General features: G+C 41.2%; 1 protein-coding gene across 1 annotated transcript in view; it reads right to left on the minus strand.

The window, feature by feature from the left end:
• Nucleotides 1–794: 794 nt before the first annotated feature.
• bms1 (BMS1 ribosome biogenesis factor) overlaps nucleotides 795–15534 on the minus strand; it is a 17156-nt gene continuing 2416 nt past the window's right edge. Inside the window, exons 4-23 of the mRNA XM_023418947.2 lie at nucleotides 12818–12897; nucleotides 12419–12607; nucleotides 12129–12271; nucleotides 11904–12025; nucleotides 11437–11630; nucleotides 11068–11210; nucleotides 9922–10526; nucleotides 8398–8499; nucleotides 7698–7849; nucleotides 7462–7543; nucleotides 7065–7144; nucleotides 6404–6586; nucleotides 6115–6303; nucleotides 4816–4996; nucleotides 3437–3495; nucleotides 3121–3243; nucleotides 2500–2647; nucleotides 1891–2066; nucleotides 1442–1603; nucleotides 795–1189 (exon numbers count right to left, since the gene is read on the minus strand). Of these exons, the coding sequence (XP_023274715.1) occupies nucleotides 962–1189; nucleotides 1442–1603; nucleotides 1891–2066; nucleotides 2500–2647; nucleotides 3121–3243; nucleotides 3437–3495; nucleotides 4816–4996; nucleotides 6115–6303; nucleotides 6404–6586; nucleotides 7065–7144; nucleotides 7462–7543; nucleotides 7698–7849; nucleotides 8398–8499; nucleotides 9922–10526; nucleotides 11068–11210; nucleotides 11437–11630; nucleotides 11904–12025; nucleotides 12129–12271; nucleotides 12419–12607; nucleotides 12818–12897 (3341 nt within the window). The 3' untranslated portion in view covers nucleotides 795–961. The remainder of the gene's footprint in view (nucleotides 1190–1441; nucleotides 1604–1890; nucleotides 2067–2499; nucleotides 2648–3120; nucleotides 3244–3436; nucleotides 3496–4815; nucleotides 4997–6114; nucleotides 6304–6403; nucleotides 6587–7064; nucleotides 7145–7461; nucleotides 7544–7697; nucleotides 7850–8397; nucleotides 8500–9921; nucleotides 10527–11067; nucleotides 11211–11436; nucleotides 11631–11903; nucleotides 12026–12128; nucleotides 12272–12418; nucleotides 12608–12817; nucleotides 12898–15534) is intronic.

The following is a 15534-nucleotide window of genomic DNA, read 5'->3' on the forward strand; positions in this document are numbered from 1 at the left end:
TTTGTCACGTGCCCCAACCACAGAACTAAACCACATGCTCCATGATTTATATTTTCCTTTAAAAACCGTGTCTAAGTCGAACTTTTAATCTAGGAAAACACACTATAACATTATTTAAAAAATGAGGTAATGCAATGATGACTAAATATTTTGGACTAGTTTTGTTTTTTGATTTATGTAATTGCAATGTAATTTTCATTATTTTTTATCTTTTCATGTTTTTTCTCTATATTATGGCAGAATGGGCTTCCATAAATGTCTCTCTGATGATACCTTATTTATCCACTTTGATACTTGAGATATGAAAAGTTTGGCTTTCAACTGATTAGAGAAAGATACAATGTTACAAGATTAATGAATTCATTTGTTTCATATGAGATTCCTGCTTTTGTTGAAAGGCCAGCAGTTTCAATAGACAGACACGTGCTCACTCTAAATGACACAATTGTTCTATGACAAATCAAATATGTACAAAACCTCTGTGGACACACTGATACTAAACTGAATATGTCTTGTAATATGTTCATCATAGACAGGCTCTAAATTCAATGAAAACCTTGATGCTGGAGTAGAAATCTGACAAAAAAAAAAAAAAAAAAAAAGCTTAAAAAGAGCTAAACCTTAATGCAACTGTCTGTAAAGTTAATAATTGTCTTTTTTACTGTAATTACAAAAGAGAGAGAGAATAGAGAGAAAGAACTCATAAAGGAACATCTGACAGCTCCAACACAATCGCTGACACTGTGATATGCAGCTGAAAACTTCACCTTGCTGGAGTGACGTCACACTTCTGGTCATTATTATGTTTTATTAAAATAAGCTCCAGCAGTCAGATACATTTTTCTTTACAGCTAATCTTCATTTCAATACATAAAGAAAAATACAATAAAAATGAACCTGCTAAAATGAAAACATGCTCCAAAGAGACAGTGACAGAGGTTTGCCTCATTAGTCCAGATATTCAATTGTCCTGTGGCGCCCCCTTTAGGCTGGACCTTTGTTTCTTCTGGTCCATCTGGCCCATGGAACGGTACAGTTTTTTACGTGCCTCCTTCTGTCTCTTCAGCTTGGCCTCCTCCTGTTTCTCCTTCTGCTGAAGGAACTCCTTGTGTTTGGCGTGCTTCACCATGTGGGATTTCTTCCTCTTGTGGTTGTGAACTGTGCTCAGAGCTTGGAGCAGGGCCGCCACCTAAAGCAACAGGACAAGAAAAACAACACTTGAAGTCATAAAGTCATGTATTACTACAGGGAGCAGTACAAGGTCATCTTGTAGATAAAGGAATCCACAACAAAATTGCTCTTTTTTCATAGTTTTGGCTATCCATTCTATCTGTTGTGTAAAAGGTCAGATCAGTGTTCCATTTTAGCTGAACCCACAACCAAGGCTAATGCTAATTCCTAAGCTCCTGTACTGAGACTGTAGAGACATTTTTTTGCACACCTTTCTCTCATGGGGTTCTCTGATCACACTGGGACGCTGCAGGTCTCTGGGCGTCTTTCCTTTGGGTTGCTGCTGTTTGGGTTTGCTCTTGAAGGGCAGGGCCTTCTGCAGCTCCTTGGGAATGTGGAGGGGGTTGAAGTGCCTTTGGGCTCGAGCTACCGGCTGAAGGGAAGAGGACAAATATTCACATGTTGAGGCAGGATTTAGGCTTCGTGAAGGATAAGTCTTTGTTTTAGCTGCAAGTCAATTCAGTAACAGGTTTTACTGACGAGCCAGCCAGCACAAGCTCAGCAAATCTCTTGTCCAAAAACCCAAATATATTCAGTTTACTGTCATATAAAACAACAAATCCTCACATTGGAGATGTTGGATTTGATGTACACTACGTATGTTACATTACTCTTAATTCCTCATTCATTCATCACATCAGGTGTTTAGACTGAGTCTACCTTGTACAGAGAGTCAGTGTTGGGCTTGTTGCGGATGCCCAAGTCATGTTTGAGCTGACCCAGGGTCCTCATGCCTGCCCAGCTGTCCTTCTGACCAACAGGCAGCAGCAGAGAGGTGACAGGGTTGTAGAGCTGAGGAACAGACACTGGATACCAGGAGCGCAGGAACACAATGTCTGCGCAACAGTCACACATAAACACACACACACACACACACACACACACACCAAAACACATCAATACATAGCAAAACATTATATCATTGTCTAATTAATTGTTACACCTCTGCATAGTGGCCATAAAACAGACAGTCATGGTGAAGATGAGAAGCAGCAGGAATTAAATTCTACAGATAGAGTGTTCTGTTGTCTGGCAACATGAATTCATTCTAAGCTGTAAACATGGGAATGTTTCCCTCCATTTTGAATTTTTTGCTAGACATACTTTTGACTCCCTCTCCTATATCCTTCATTCAATGTGAATGTACATGTTAATCAGCAGCAGCAGTAGATGACGAAATCACATACATAGATGTTCTTGTTAGTATTATTAGATAAAATAGATCAAATTAGATAAGAATTAAGGACCCAAGTCAAAACAGGCACTCACCACTCATGAGCAGGCGGTCCTCAAATGTGGCTCTGTAAGCTCCTGGTGGTGCAGACAAGACCTTTTTGATCTGACCTCTGACCCCTGACACTGTTCGCACAGAGGCACCTTCAAATTTAGCCACCTCCAGCACTGTGTTGAACATGCCCTGTGAGCAGAGGGAGAGGCCAATGAAGGTACTTGTTAGTAGTATTATTATTAATTCTGCCTCTTCATACGGTGATGTTTCACTGCCTTTTCAAATTCAATACAAGCAACCAAAATCCTGCGGCCTCCCACAGCAACACATAAAGGCAAAAAGTGTTTTGGTTATTTTTCAAGACTGCTTTATTGCATAAATTCTTTTATAAATTCTTTTATTGTGATATGTCTGTCTTTATGTTACAGTTCCTTAAACATTAGAAAATCTTTTCTGATGGGAGACAAAAAAAAAAAACTTGACCTTGTGCTGCAGACCAGTCAGAGTCACTCCAGGTCATTAAAGGAAGCAATAAAAACTTCAGCTAAAGAATGTTTTTGGAGCAAATGATCTCTCTATATTCTGGGTTATCACATCCAATCCAAACATCTTTGAATAGTCAAAACTCACTGATTTCTACCTATAGGCTGCATTTTCCCTACCTTAACGAAGCATGTGTTCTTAAAGATCTTGTAGGGGTAACCGATGAGTTTGAGCTTCTTCACTACGGTCACTGACTTATCCAGATCCAGGATCACGCCTGTGGCTGCAATACGGAAATTAGCCTGTAGAGAGAAAACAGGAACGCATGAAAATTTTAATTTTGCTATTAACCGCTTTACAAACTAACTATCAGCTAACAGTGAAGCTGACAAGGTTCTCACTTCTATTACAACCAGGAGTTAAATAAAGTTATTCTCAGTTTCTTGATCTATAACATTTTAACTGAACCGATTTTAACTGCAGAATAATACTCACTTTAGTTCCTGCTACTGACTGTACAGCCAGGAACCCAGTGCCCTGTGGAGTGATGGGACCTTCAATAGACAAAAGGAGATGGAATAATGTTATTAACATACAGGTGATCACTTTAGACAGGACTCTGAAACTTGTCTTCAAAGATTTCTTAACAGTGCTGGAACAAAAGACTAATTATAGGAGTAAGAAATTACACCATTTGTTTTACGGAGCCAAATATAATGAATCACAGGTCTTAAATTACTTGTTTAAAAACAGTGACTGTACATGAATATCTCTAGCACTGCATAGTCGCAGTTCATCTGATTTGCAGGGATGGTAAACACAAATTAAATCATGTGAAAATCAAGAGCCACCCGAAAGTGACATTATTTGCATCTTTTAATTTTCTGTAATTTCTTCACTGCTGTAACCAATGTTTTCACTGCCTGAACTATTACTGAAGATCAAAGCTCTCTTATCTCTCAGTGTTTCTCTTTGCTGTAGCCTCTCTCACCCTGTGTTTGATTCAACAGTGATGCAGACTCTGTTTATCGCAGATGTTGCATTTCATGCAGAGCTTCCTCTGCTGCAGTGGTCTGTGGTGATAAATCAGGCCTCCAGTCCCTCCTCCCATTCTTTGCACCTCTGAACAAGGATGTCTTTAAATACACACTGCATGAGCTCAAACAAGACAATTTCAGCAGTGACACTTTTTTCCATTTTACCTCTGCAAAACCTCTGTGTAGTTTTTTTTTTTTTTAAGTATCTCCATGGCTTCATTACATAGTTTATTTACATCCAAATAGACTATCTGCCACAATTTCATCTTCCACCATTCGACCATGTGCTACTCTACAGATCAACCCTTACCCTGAGATGATTTGGCACTATACAAACATAATTGAATTCAATCACCTGGCCCTTATTTACAATTTTTCGATGAATTCCGAGAATTGATCTCAGACCTTGTTGCCAATTTTGATGAGATTGAAGTGTTTTTGATCTTCACCTAAATGAGGCTCGTCATCCTCTCAAAAACCTTTCTTCCACTTACTGATACTTCAGATTCCACATTCCACCTCTGTGCTTCTCTTACTAGATCTCAGTGTGGTTTTTGATATCATAGATCATTGCATACTCAGACCGGTTGGAAAACCAATTTGACGTCTCTGGCCTGGCTCTCACATGGTTAAAATCCCACTCATCTGACAGAAAATGGTGTGTTTCCTTTAATAATACTCCATCTATATTTATTGATGTGAAATATGGAGTACCCCAAGGCTCTGTTTTTGGCCCTCTGCTACTGTCAAAAATAATGTCTTACTCTCATTATCATTATGTACATGTAAAAACAGCCATTTACACATGAGCAGTCAACAGTGCTTTAACTGTCTCACCCCAGATGGAGGCTCCACAATGCATGTGCTCTGGTGTGTATTTGAGCAGGCGGTGGCGTCCGTTGTGATCCTCGATGTGGTAGAGGGGGATGGTCTGAAAGCGCCTCCAGCCTAAGGACAGGATGAGGGGGTCCCGTGTCTTCAGGATGCGCTCATACCAGCGGTGTTTCTTTAGTCGCATCTGACAAATTCATAAATAGATATTACTACTTTGAAACATTACACCTGACAAGTTTTGTTCACTTGGAGTTAAAATTAGCAGAAACATCTGCCAGAATACAGTGAGGTATTATTATAGGATTACTGCAGGTCACACTGCCTTATTACAAAAAATGTACCTGTTGGGTAGAAATAGTTGGGCAATGGATTATCCTAAAACAACATTCACATGTACATTGAAAGCATTATTTATTGCTGCAAGTGTTGCTCTTGTGCATACTGAATCACCTCCTAAAGCTATTTCAATGGAGAGAACAAGGGACAAAATTCACAGTTGGTGTTTGGTGTTCTGGTGTTAAGCTAAAGCTTCACAAGGCCTCAGCCATCTGGAGACAAATCAAGTGGATATCGTCCACAGTTCTGTATGAAATTCCCTCTTTGTAGTACTCTGCTGTGGCTCCAAAGGGAAACACAGACTTTCCCACTAAAACTCTAACTTTGGAAGATCCTCACTTGATTTGTCTTAACAGAGACAACTGAAGCCTCATATTAACTTCTGCTGAATTTGTTGAATGTGTTTAAATAGAAAGCAAGGGCTGTGGATGTTGTCCTCTGTCACTTACACTGAAAACTTAAGGGCCAATATGGAGAGGGGGAACAATTACAGTAACTAGTAAAACTTTCAATGTACATATGGGCATGTCAGTATTAATCAAAATTATACTTCACTAATGTGAACTGAATATTTAAACCCAAGTCATTTATACATGTTAACTAAAAATACAAAGATTTATATGTACCTTATTATCCATCTAGATTATTTCCACATCCAGCTGTTACAGAGCAACATGTCATCATGTAGAGTTATTATCTGTCTCTTTAGCTGCTAAATGCTCCACCACATTCACCAGCTATTCTCTAGCTGTGTCTGTCTGCTGTTTGCTACTGAGCAGGTAGTGGACACTGGCTTTCTACAGCCGTTTCTCTGAAAACAGCTGCTGCTGCAGCTGAAAACGACACTGAGAGCGGTGAGAGTGAACCAGAACAGTAAAGTTGTGGTCCAGAAAGTCAAAACAATGAACTGCAAGATGTTAAAATGCTCTGCATTACTATTAGTCAAGTGGAAACCACTGTACATACCTGCAGGTATCCTATGTTGCCTTCACTGGAGCCAAGACCTCCGAGGATGATGGGATAATGAGGATCAAAGCTGGTGACAAATTCACAGGGGATAGCGGAGATTTCTAATCTGACATACATTCCTGGCCGGAAGCCTTCATACTGCACTCTGGTCTCATCGTCCACATCCTCAAACTCTGCCCTGTTCAGCTGAGGACATAAAGACAGAACATACAAAGACATACAGTTATCAATCAAATAAATATTAAAGACCACAATGTAGGGTGTATCATATCGTAGAACAGTTTACCTCAGCCTGCTTCTGCATTTCCTCCTTCAGGTCATCAAAGTAAGTTGCGTCTCCATTGTCATATTCTGAATCAAATCGCTCCTTCAATCTGCGCTTCTTCTCCAGGCGCTTGTTCTTCTGCACCTCGTCATCATCCACCTTCACCAGACTCTCCTCAGCTTCATCATCCTCCTCCTCGCTATTCTGCCGGTGACGAGGTCCACAAGACAAAATATCATCTCACTGACTACCTAAAAGCATTAATGAGTTAACAGTACTTGTGATGTGTTTGTATTTGCATTTTAAACACAACTCTTCAAATCTGGTGAACTGTAAAAAATAATTTCTACTATAACGATTCAATTCATAAGCGTGCTGATGAGCTGATTCAGAGTAAACTACCTGACTGAAGTGCTGACTGAGTTTAAGTTTGAGGTTGTTTATACCCACAATCCAATATGGATGTAAACACACTCTAACCACATTAAAGTTTAAAATTCTCTTAGTCACAATTTCATTTAAAAATCACTGGCAGTGCCATGTAAACTGCAGTAGTAAGCAGTACTGAAAAAACTAATTCTACATATATAAGAAAGTTCACACACCAGAACAGTAAATAAAAAACAAAGTGAAATAAATCAGTCAGAGTGGATTTCAACTGTTCAAAGTAAAAAGGACATACCTCAGCCTGCTCCTGCTGCCCACTCTGGCCCTTGTGAACTTCTCCTGTTTCCAAATCCTCAAAGTCGCCGTACAGCTCCTCTAGATAAAGCAAAACAAAATACTGCAAGTTAAGTATTTTTTTCCTGACTCCGCATGTTTGTGTGCTTCACAGACAAAAATTGGGATTCCCATGAAAGGACTTTATGAGGTTCACCAGTTTCATTCTAAACTGAATGTCCATATCCAAATCATTCAGCCAGCATTAAATGTAGTAGACCCTCAAATCTATCAGTAAGGACCAAGCCTACATGGAACATGCTCCACCAGGAGAGCCACCATGGCGCTCCTGGTCTACAGTTTAGATGAATGTGTTGGGCAGAGTGGGATGTTTCTCCTCCTCATGTCCTTTTTCTTACCATCCTCCTTCAGTAGTGTGGCTGCATCTTGGTCTTCCTCCCACTTCCCTGTCACAAAGCAGTCTCTGATGGAATTTAACATCTGGGAAAAACATTGCAACTTTTAACTATTTAAATTCAATTTCAACATCTTTTTTGTATTTTTTTTTTTTTATATCAACAATAAATTAATTATAACTCAAGTAACAAACATTCCCCATTACAACAGTTTGGAGCAGTGTTAGAAAGGACACTACCTCCTCCAGGTCCCAGTTGTGGGAGGAGTCGGGGTTGAAGCGGGAGCAGTCCACAGCATTTGCCTTGAACCTTTTGCTTGTCTGAGGGCGACTCACTCGAAACAGCCCCCCCAGCTCCTCCTCCTCATCCTCAGAATCATCCGCCTCTACAACTGAAAAACGAGATCAAAACTAAACCTTAAACTCAGTGGGCAGTTTATTAGGCACACCTACCTAAAATAATAACCGACTGTGATCATTTCGGAGGCTGTGCTTTGTGATGTTGAACTGTACTGCATTATACAGAGAGGTGTTTCTGTTACTTAACCTACCCTCAATGATATAAATGGGGTGGACAAAATGGTAGAAACACCTGCCTATATACAATGTAATATCACCACAAACTATATCCTCCAAAAACCACCATGAAGATGAATCAACATCTCTGAAAACGGTTGAGACTTTGTTCAGCACTTGACGCTGAACTCAGAGGAGTAAACATCTCTCTGCTATGGTTGTGCGCTTCTTTGCCTCCTGCTCCATTATTTTCTCAAACATCTCATTGTGCATTGTTTTATTTTTCTACATAATTCACACTGAGATCACAAGCAAGATAACAACCCTTATTTGAGATAAATGTTTATGTGTATATATATATGTAACTACATCTCTGTACCTTTACACAGGATTCACAGTATTATTTCAAAGTGACGTTAATTACCTGAACCATAAACCAGTTTTCTCAGATTGGGTGTAGCTTCTTGTTGCCGTAGAAATGCCTCCGATGCTTTCTTTTGCAGACCCTCCTTCCACCTCAGAGCGCCTGAGGATGGAAACAGGAGAATGAACCATCAGCATCACATGGGCCTTGATCAGAAAACTTCTAGTGCAAATACATTCTCAGCTGATTGTAGTCACTCATCTGTAGCTAAGGTGTTTAAAAAAACAACAGCATGGCTGCCCTAAGAACAACAAAGAAGTTACACAATCTGACTCCAAGTGATCAATTCAACCCTTACATCACTTATCCTGGATCAAACTGCATTGTTCCACATAAAACTGCTCAAAAAGTGTGAAACATTTTCTCAGCTTCCACAAACTTTTAGTTGCAGTTGTAACGAAATCTTAATAAGTCATACAATCTTGCATTTACGTCTTTTTCTTTTCAGTTAATTACTGTGGACTAGAGTCATTGGGCCTCATTCACCAGTATCTTCTTAAGTATTTTCATAAATTCTTTCTTAAGTTGTTCTTAAGAAAACTCTAAGTCAGATTCATGAACGTGTTCTTAAACCACAGAATTGTGCGCGCTTGTGTTCTTAGATTGATGAATGCCAATCTCCTCATAAATTGAAAGCGTGCGCCAGTTGGCCTTAATTAGCAGAGGTAAACGCCCGAAAATGCCCTTTAAAGGGCGTGAGACTGAAGGGTCGTGTGCAGACACAGACAGAAGTCACAAAGAGACACAGTAAAGTTGAGGAAATGCCAAAACGAAAATCTAAAGACAGAACGCAAAAGGAACTTTAGTAGTTCTGAAGTGGAGGTACTGCTGCAGGAAGTGAGCCGTGTTAATGTAGCGTTCATTTATTTTAAAGCCCATAATGCTTTGTAAATAACAAAAATTTTGTTTTGTTTTTCTTTATATTAAAACATGACAAAAATATTATTGTAATTTAAATGATACATTATTATATAACTGTAGAACTGAAGAAAACTCAATAACCACTTATTTTGCTCAAACATGTCAGCACTCAAATGTGTGTAAGAGAACTCTTGAGTGTGCGTAGATTCTGTTCTTACCCAAGAGCAAATCCCAAATAAGAAAACATTGGTGAATGTCAGAATCTTCGGTTTGAAGAAGATATTTCTTCTTAAGAATGGTTGGTGAATGAGGCACAATGTGTGTAAATGAATTTCACCAACTGTGGTCACAATTCCTTTTCTTTAATATCACCTGAGACTGTCACAGAGGTGCAGTGCACGGGTAAGTTCACACTACGAACACAAGAAAACTTGGTCTTTTCCAATTGATGAGCAGTGTGAGTCAAGTCTGGACTTTAGGAACCTCCACTTTTAAGTCCTAGAATTGTTTGACTTAAGAGTCAAAGTTTAAACCCTTCTTCAGACCAGATGAACAGATACTGGACAGGTATCAGCAGAGACAGAGAGGTATCAGTGTCTTTATCCACACAACTGAACTGAATTTGAAATAAAAACATGACTAATGATGCAACCTTGTACTCACCCTGCTCTTCCTCCCCCTCACTCTCGCTTTGTTCCTTCATTGCAGCTTCAGCTGCACCATCCTCCTCTTCCATGGATTCATCATCAGACTCTTCATCATCATCATCATCTTCCTCCTCTTCATCATCACTCTCTTCCTCATCCTCCTCAGAACAGTGTCCAGAGTCTCCTGCTCTCCCGCCCTCCCCCTTTTTTTCTCCCTCCTCCTCACTGATCTCCAGGTCATCTTCACTGTCAGCAAACGCCGGCACCTCAGCGGTCACTTGCTGCTCTTCTTTCTTTTCCTCTAGTTTCTGTTTCTTTGCTGGGGGGGTGCTGCCTGGTATGTTCTTATCTGTCCCTTCACATTTGGCTCTTGCCTCTTTGAGAAATGTGGAAAGGGTATCCTCATCCTCATCCTCATCCTCATCCTCGTCCTCGTCCTCCTCCTCCTCCTCCTCCTCCTCCTCCTGGTCACTGTTGTCACTACCACCATCCTCATCATCAGTGGAACCACTGTCATCATCTTCCCTGTCCTCCTCCTCTTCCTCAGTGAAGACCACCGCCCTTCTCTCTCTCTGCGTGGTGGGATCCCAGACCAGCTTCTGGTGAAGACCCTCCTCCTCTCTAACACACAAACAAAACTCAAACATTTAGAAACTAGTATGTTTCTTCATTTGTGTGCTATTCTTCAGCCAGTTGTGTTTATCTAATGTTCTGTGTCTTTAGTGTCTGGTGTTTTTATAGTTTGTGTTTTGGTGCTTTACAGTTTTGTGTGTTTCACTGTGTTGTTTAAATTGTTGCACTTGTGTTTTCCTCCATTTCTTTTCTGTTCCCCTGACTGCAAATCAAATTTCCCACTTGGGATAATAAAATGTCTGAACACACATGACCATATAAAGTGACAAATGACAAAAGAGTTTTTTCCATCTTGCCATCAGATACGAAAACTATATATTAAACCATACGATGCTGTACATTTAAAGACCATAAAAGCACACATGTGGACAGGTTAAGGTCAAGAGATGATGGATCTTTTACAGTTCTATGTTTGTGATTACTTTATTTATCTCTTGATGTCAATGCTACACAAACTGAGCAGAATAAAGGGCCAGATATTGCTGTGCAAAAGAAGAGAGCGCTGGACCGGAGCTGTGTGTCGTCTCACCTGCTCTGCTCATCCATGTCTGTGGGCTCCAGGGTGGCTGAGCCGCTGAACAGAGACACTTTACTGGCAGCCATCTTTGCATCCAGGGTGGCATGTGTGTCGATGAGAGACTGGACCAGTTCTGTGGTGGGCCGCACCTCCTCCTGTACCAGAGGAAGAAGAATACATTGCCCACCAGGTACAACAACACTTCTGATTTTAATGGTCAAACTTTAAACTAGTGAACACTGCCTCAAACAACAGGTTTCTATAAAAAGCACTGACAAAAGGTTTTAAAAATGTTAATTTTTTTTAATCTATCAGATGTAGAACACACACTGTTATGCCAAGCACACACGCACGCACACACACGGGCACGCATGCACGCACCTGCTGCTGATTGACGTGGTTGGCAGGAAGGTCGATGTATACGGCATCTTTGTCGTACACGACCCCGCCGACGCCGGCCATGGGTGCATAGAGCAGACGCTCCTTCTCGTTCAGCGCTCTCTTCTTCTGAGCGTCCGGCAGAGGACACGGGTCGGGCAGGAAGTTTACGTCTGCCACCTGAAAGTCTCCTACACCTGCAGAGAATAAAATACAACAACATCTCTCACACAATTTCCAAAGAAATACTTGAGGTACAACTCAGGAGCAGTATTGCCTTCAACATAATGATGTGAAGCAGAGAAGGTTTTTTTAATTACATTGTTTGTCAGGGACAAATAAGAGATTATGGGTCTATACCTGACTGAGCTACTTGCTATGGTGAACTCAAGTCCACATATTGATTCCACAAGAACCAAACATCTTTGAATACAAAGAAAGGTAACCAGCAACCAACTGTGATTCTGTACCTGGGACATGGACCTGGCCTTTGTTTTTCAAATATGTCCCTCTGAGGTAGCCATAGAGTGACACAGTCCGATCACATTTGGGGTCTGTTCTCACCCTCTCTGGGTCAGTCAAGTCCTCCATACTGTGTCAAAGGAACATTGTGAATATAACGGTTAAGTGCACCCACAAAAAAACGAATGGATCATCTTAATGGCGAGTGTGTAGCTCTCCGGGTCAACACTCACCGGTCGGCCAACACATAAGGATGGGAGGTCTGCCACACCAGAGGACGAAACTTCATGACAGAGATGAAGCGGCCCAGGTTCTTCACTTCCTGAGTCTGGTACTCACCATACACCATACCAGACAGATAGAACAGCTTGGCTCCCTGACAGGTTCAAACACAACACGCACACACATGTAGAAACTGTCTCCCATCATACTGTCATTGACAGTTAGTTATCGATTCAATGTAAAGGACTGTGTCTATGAACACAGGCTTTCAGTTTAAAGGATGCGAGTGTGCTGCGTTTACCTGGTAGACCTCCGTCCAGAAGCGATGTTTGAGGTTTTTCTTCGTCTTCCTCAGCGTCTTGTTGTTCTTGAAGGAATCCAGATGAGTCAGCACACCCATGATACGAGGAAAGCCGTGCACCTGACAGATGTTGAGAAACTCGAACGTCTCCATCTCAAAGCCAAAGCTGGCATCAATCAACATCAAGACCTGGAGAGAGAAAACACAGTGACCTTCATTCAAGAGTCTATTCAAGCCAACTCATTCTGTTTACAGTACAAGTCTGACACTAAGTCAAGTAACCGTCTCTTTTTCCGTTTATTGTAAAGTTGATCATATTAGAAAGTACACAAATATGTTTCATTATGTGAGACTGACTCACTGAAGTCAACTCTGTTTCCTGTGAACTGAGAAACTCACCAGGTCAGCTACTTTCGCGAGGTCGATCATAGTGTTTATGTCATTGTTACACTCCATGAAAGTGAGGCGACGCTTCTTCCCTGAGGGATGAAAAGCAGTCACTTCAATCAATCGAACTTTATTTGTATAGCACTTTTCATACAGGTTAGTGCAGTTCAAAGTGCTTCACAGACTGATGAGCTAAAAAGAAAAGGACAAATCAAGCAAGAAAGCTGACAATGATTTACAATAAAATAGATTTTAAAAGCTGTAATAACATTAGCAAACCAAAAAAGAAAACATAAGCAAATCAATAATAAAACAGTAGATAACATAGAATAAAATATAATAAAGTACAATTTAACTAAAAAACAAAATAATCACGAAAAAAGCCAGGCTGAAGAGTTGTGTTTTGAGTTTCGGTTTGAAAACTGAAATTCTTCCAGCTGCTCTCAGGTCCTCGGGGAGACTGTTCCATCGGCTCGGAGCATAAAAGCTGAAAGCTGCCTCGCTGAAGGATTTAGTCCTGCACTTCAGAACAACTAACAGACTTGGGCCAGAGGACCTGAGGAGCCGTACTGGTACATAGGCTGTAAGCAAGTGAGACATGTGTGCTGGTGCAAGACCATGAAGTGCTTTAAAAACAAGTAAAAGAATCTTACAATCAAGATGGAAGCTGACAGGTAACTGTACTAAGTGCAGGACTTTTAGATACTATCCATCCATCCATTTTCTACCGCTTATCCTCTAGTAGGGTCGCGGGGGGGCTGGAGCCTATCCCAGCATCTTTTCGGGCGAGAGGCGGGGTACACCCTGGACAGGTCGCCAGTCCATCGCAGGGCAAATACATAGAGACAGACAACCATTCACACTCACAGCCACACCTATGGTCAATCTAGAGTATCCGATTATCCTAGTCCCCATTTTGCTGTGGGAGGAAGCCGGAGAACCCGGAGAGAACCCACACTGGCACAGGGAGAACACGCAAACTCCACACAGAAAGATCCCACGGCCGAGCCGGGATTCGAACCCTGAACCTTCTTGCTGTGAGGCGACAGCGCTAACCACTGAACCACCGTGCAGTCCTTTTAGATACTAATGAACAGGAAATTCTGGGACATTAAAATAAGTTCACACACCATTGATTAAGCCTATTAGCTCCAGGTGAAGCTCTCTGTATTTCAAAATACACCAGAGTTATAAATCTGGTGTCTGTGGCGACTTTCCCTCATCGGTGCACCAGTAGTGATGTGATTTATGTTTTAAAGTAATGATTGGTTTGTCAGAGCTGAAGAGGGGAGCAACCGCCCCCACACAAAGACAGAATAGGATGCATACCACTCTCCATACTCATGCATGGAAATACCAAGGAAACATCCAAGAAAAGTTTCTGATACTTCAGATAAAATAGAAAATCAGCATCCAGAGTACGGATTACAATCTAAAAAAGAAAATGACTGATGATGAAGACAAACATGGTTTGCATTGGAGAGTACTGAAAGAAGATTAGGGCAGAGGAGGGCAGACATGTGTTAACAGTGTTTGTGTAATTACTCTCACTGCCAAAAGAGGGAGACAAAAGTTCAGCACTGCAAACAATTACTGTAACATGATGGTTAAAAGCCTGATGGTGGCCAAACAAACCAAAACCAACATCTGACAAAACCACAAATCATTCCCCGTGCTCGTTCCCTGTGTCGAGTGTCAGAGGCAGAAAAGTTCCTGTTGAGATATTTTAGTCTTTATAAGAATATAAATTTAATGTGGGATATCATAGTGTTCATGCCGTTTCTGATGGTAAAACGCCAAGTGTCGCGAGAGTACACATAATGAATTCCTGTTGTGTTGCTCTGCTGTTTGATTGGGTTAGACAGATGATCAGTCGGTGTCACCCACGGTGATTGGCGGGGGGTGCGGAAGCAGAGGTCCGAGGGGGAAGGCAGGAGACGGCCAAGAAAAGAAAGATGAGCCAGCATCGTTAGAACAACGTGTGTAGTTAATGCTTTGTATCTTGAAGAAACTGTAGCCAAACTCAATTGCATGTTTCCTCATAAAAAAGTTTATTGGAACGAGTGTTTGTGCATGTGTGTTTTGGAATTAAGTTGGAGGAGAAGGACTGAGTGCATCTGCTGACAGAGCTTCATCGCTGCTGTTGGAGTGTATTTTTTGTGTTTAATTTCAAGTTTAAAAGGCAAATCTCTGTTGTGTTGACAAACTTTAAGTAAATATAATTTTGCCTATTTCAAGTTGTCTGGGGTCAGTTAAAATACGATAACTTTATAGGCCCAAGTGGGGTTGGAAAGTTTTTTTGGTTATCTTAGAGCACTACTAGTGCACTCAATACAGGTAAACCCTTGGGGTATCTACCTTAATGCAAAACAAACCCAAACCCCCCCCCATCAGTTCGTTTACAGCATCTGAGACATACTGTAGAGCGTTGGGGTACTACACCTGTCTACAAAGAAATCATTGGCCATACTCACCAGAGACGATGGTAATAGGTCCACATATGTCCCCCAGCTTCTGCCGGGTGAAGTTTTTGATCAGGCAGCGGATAAGGGTGCTTTTTCCCACCTTGGGGGGCCCAACAACTACAATCACAACTGGAGGGGGTTCCAGGGGAGTCCGGTCCACAAGGGGGATGTGATGTTTTTTGGCCTTTATGTCCTGGGCCCTAAGAAAACATATACACAGGGTCATCAAGGAGGTTATGTTTTCACCTGTGTCTGTTACTTGTG

This window comes from Seriola lalandi, unplaced genomic scaffold (genome assembly GCF_002814215.2).
Source record: "Seriola lalandi dorsalis isolate HSWRI2012SDOR001 ecotype SW California unplaced genomic scaffold, Sedor1 jcf7180002054585, whole genome shotgun sequence".
Taxonomy (NCBI): Eukaryota; Metazoa; Chordata; class Actinopteri; order Carangiformes; family Carangidae; genus Seriola; species Seriola lalandi.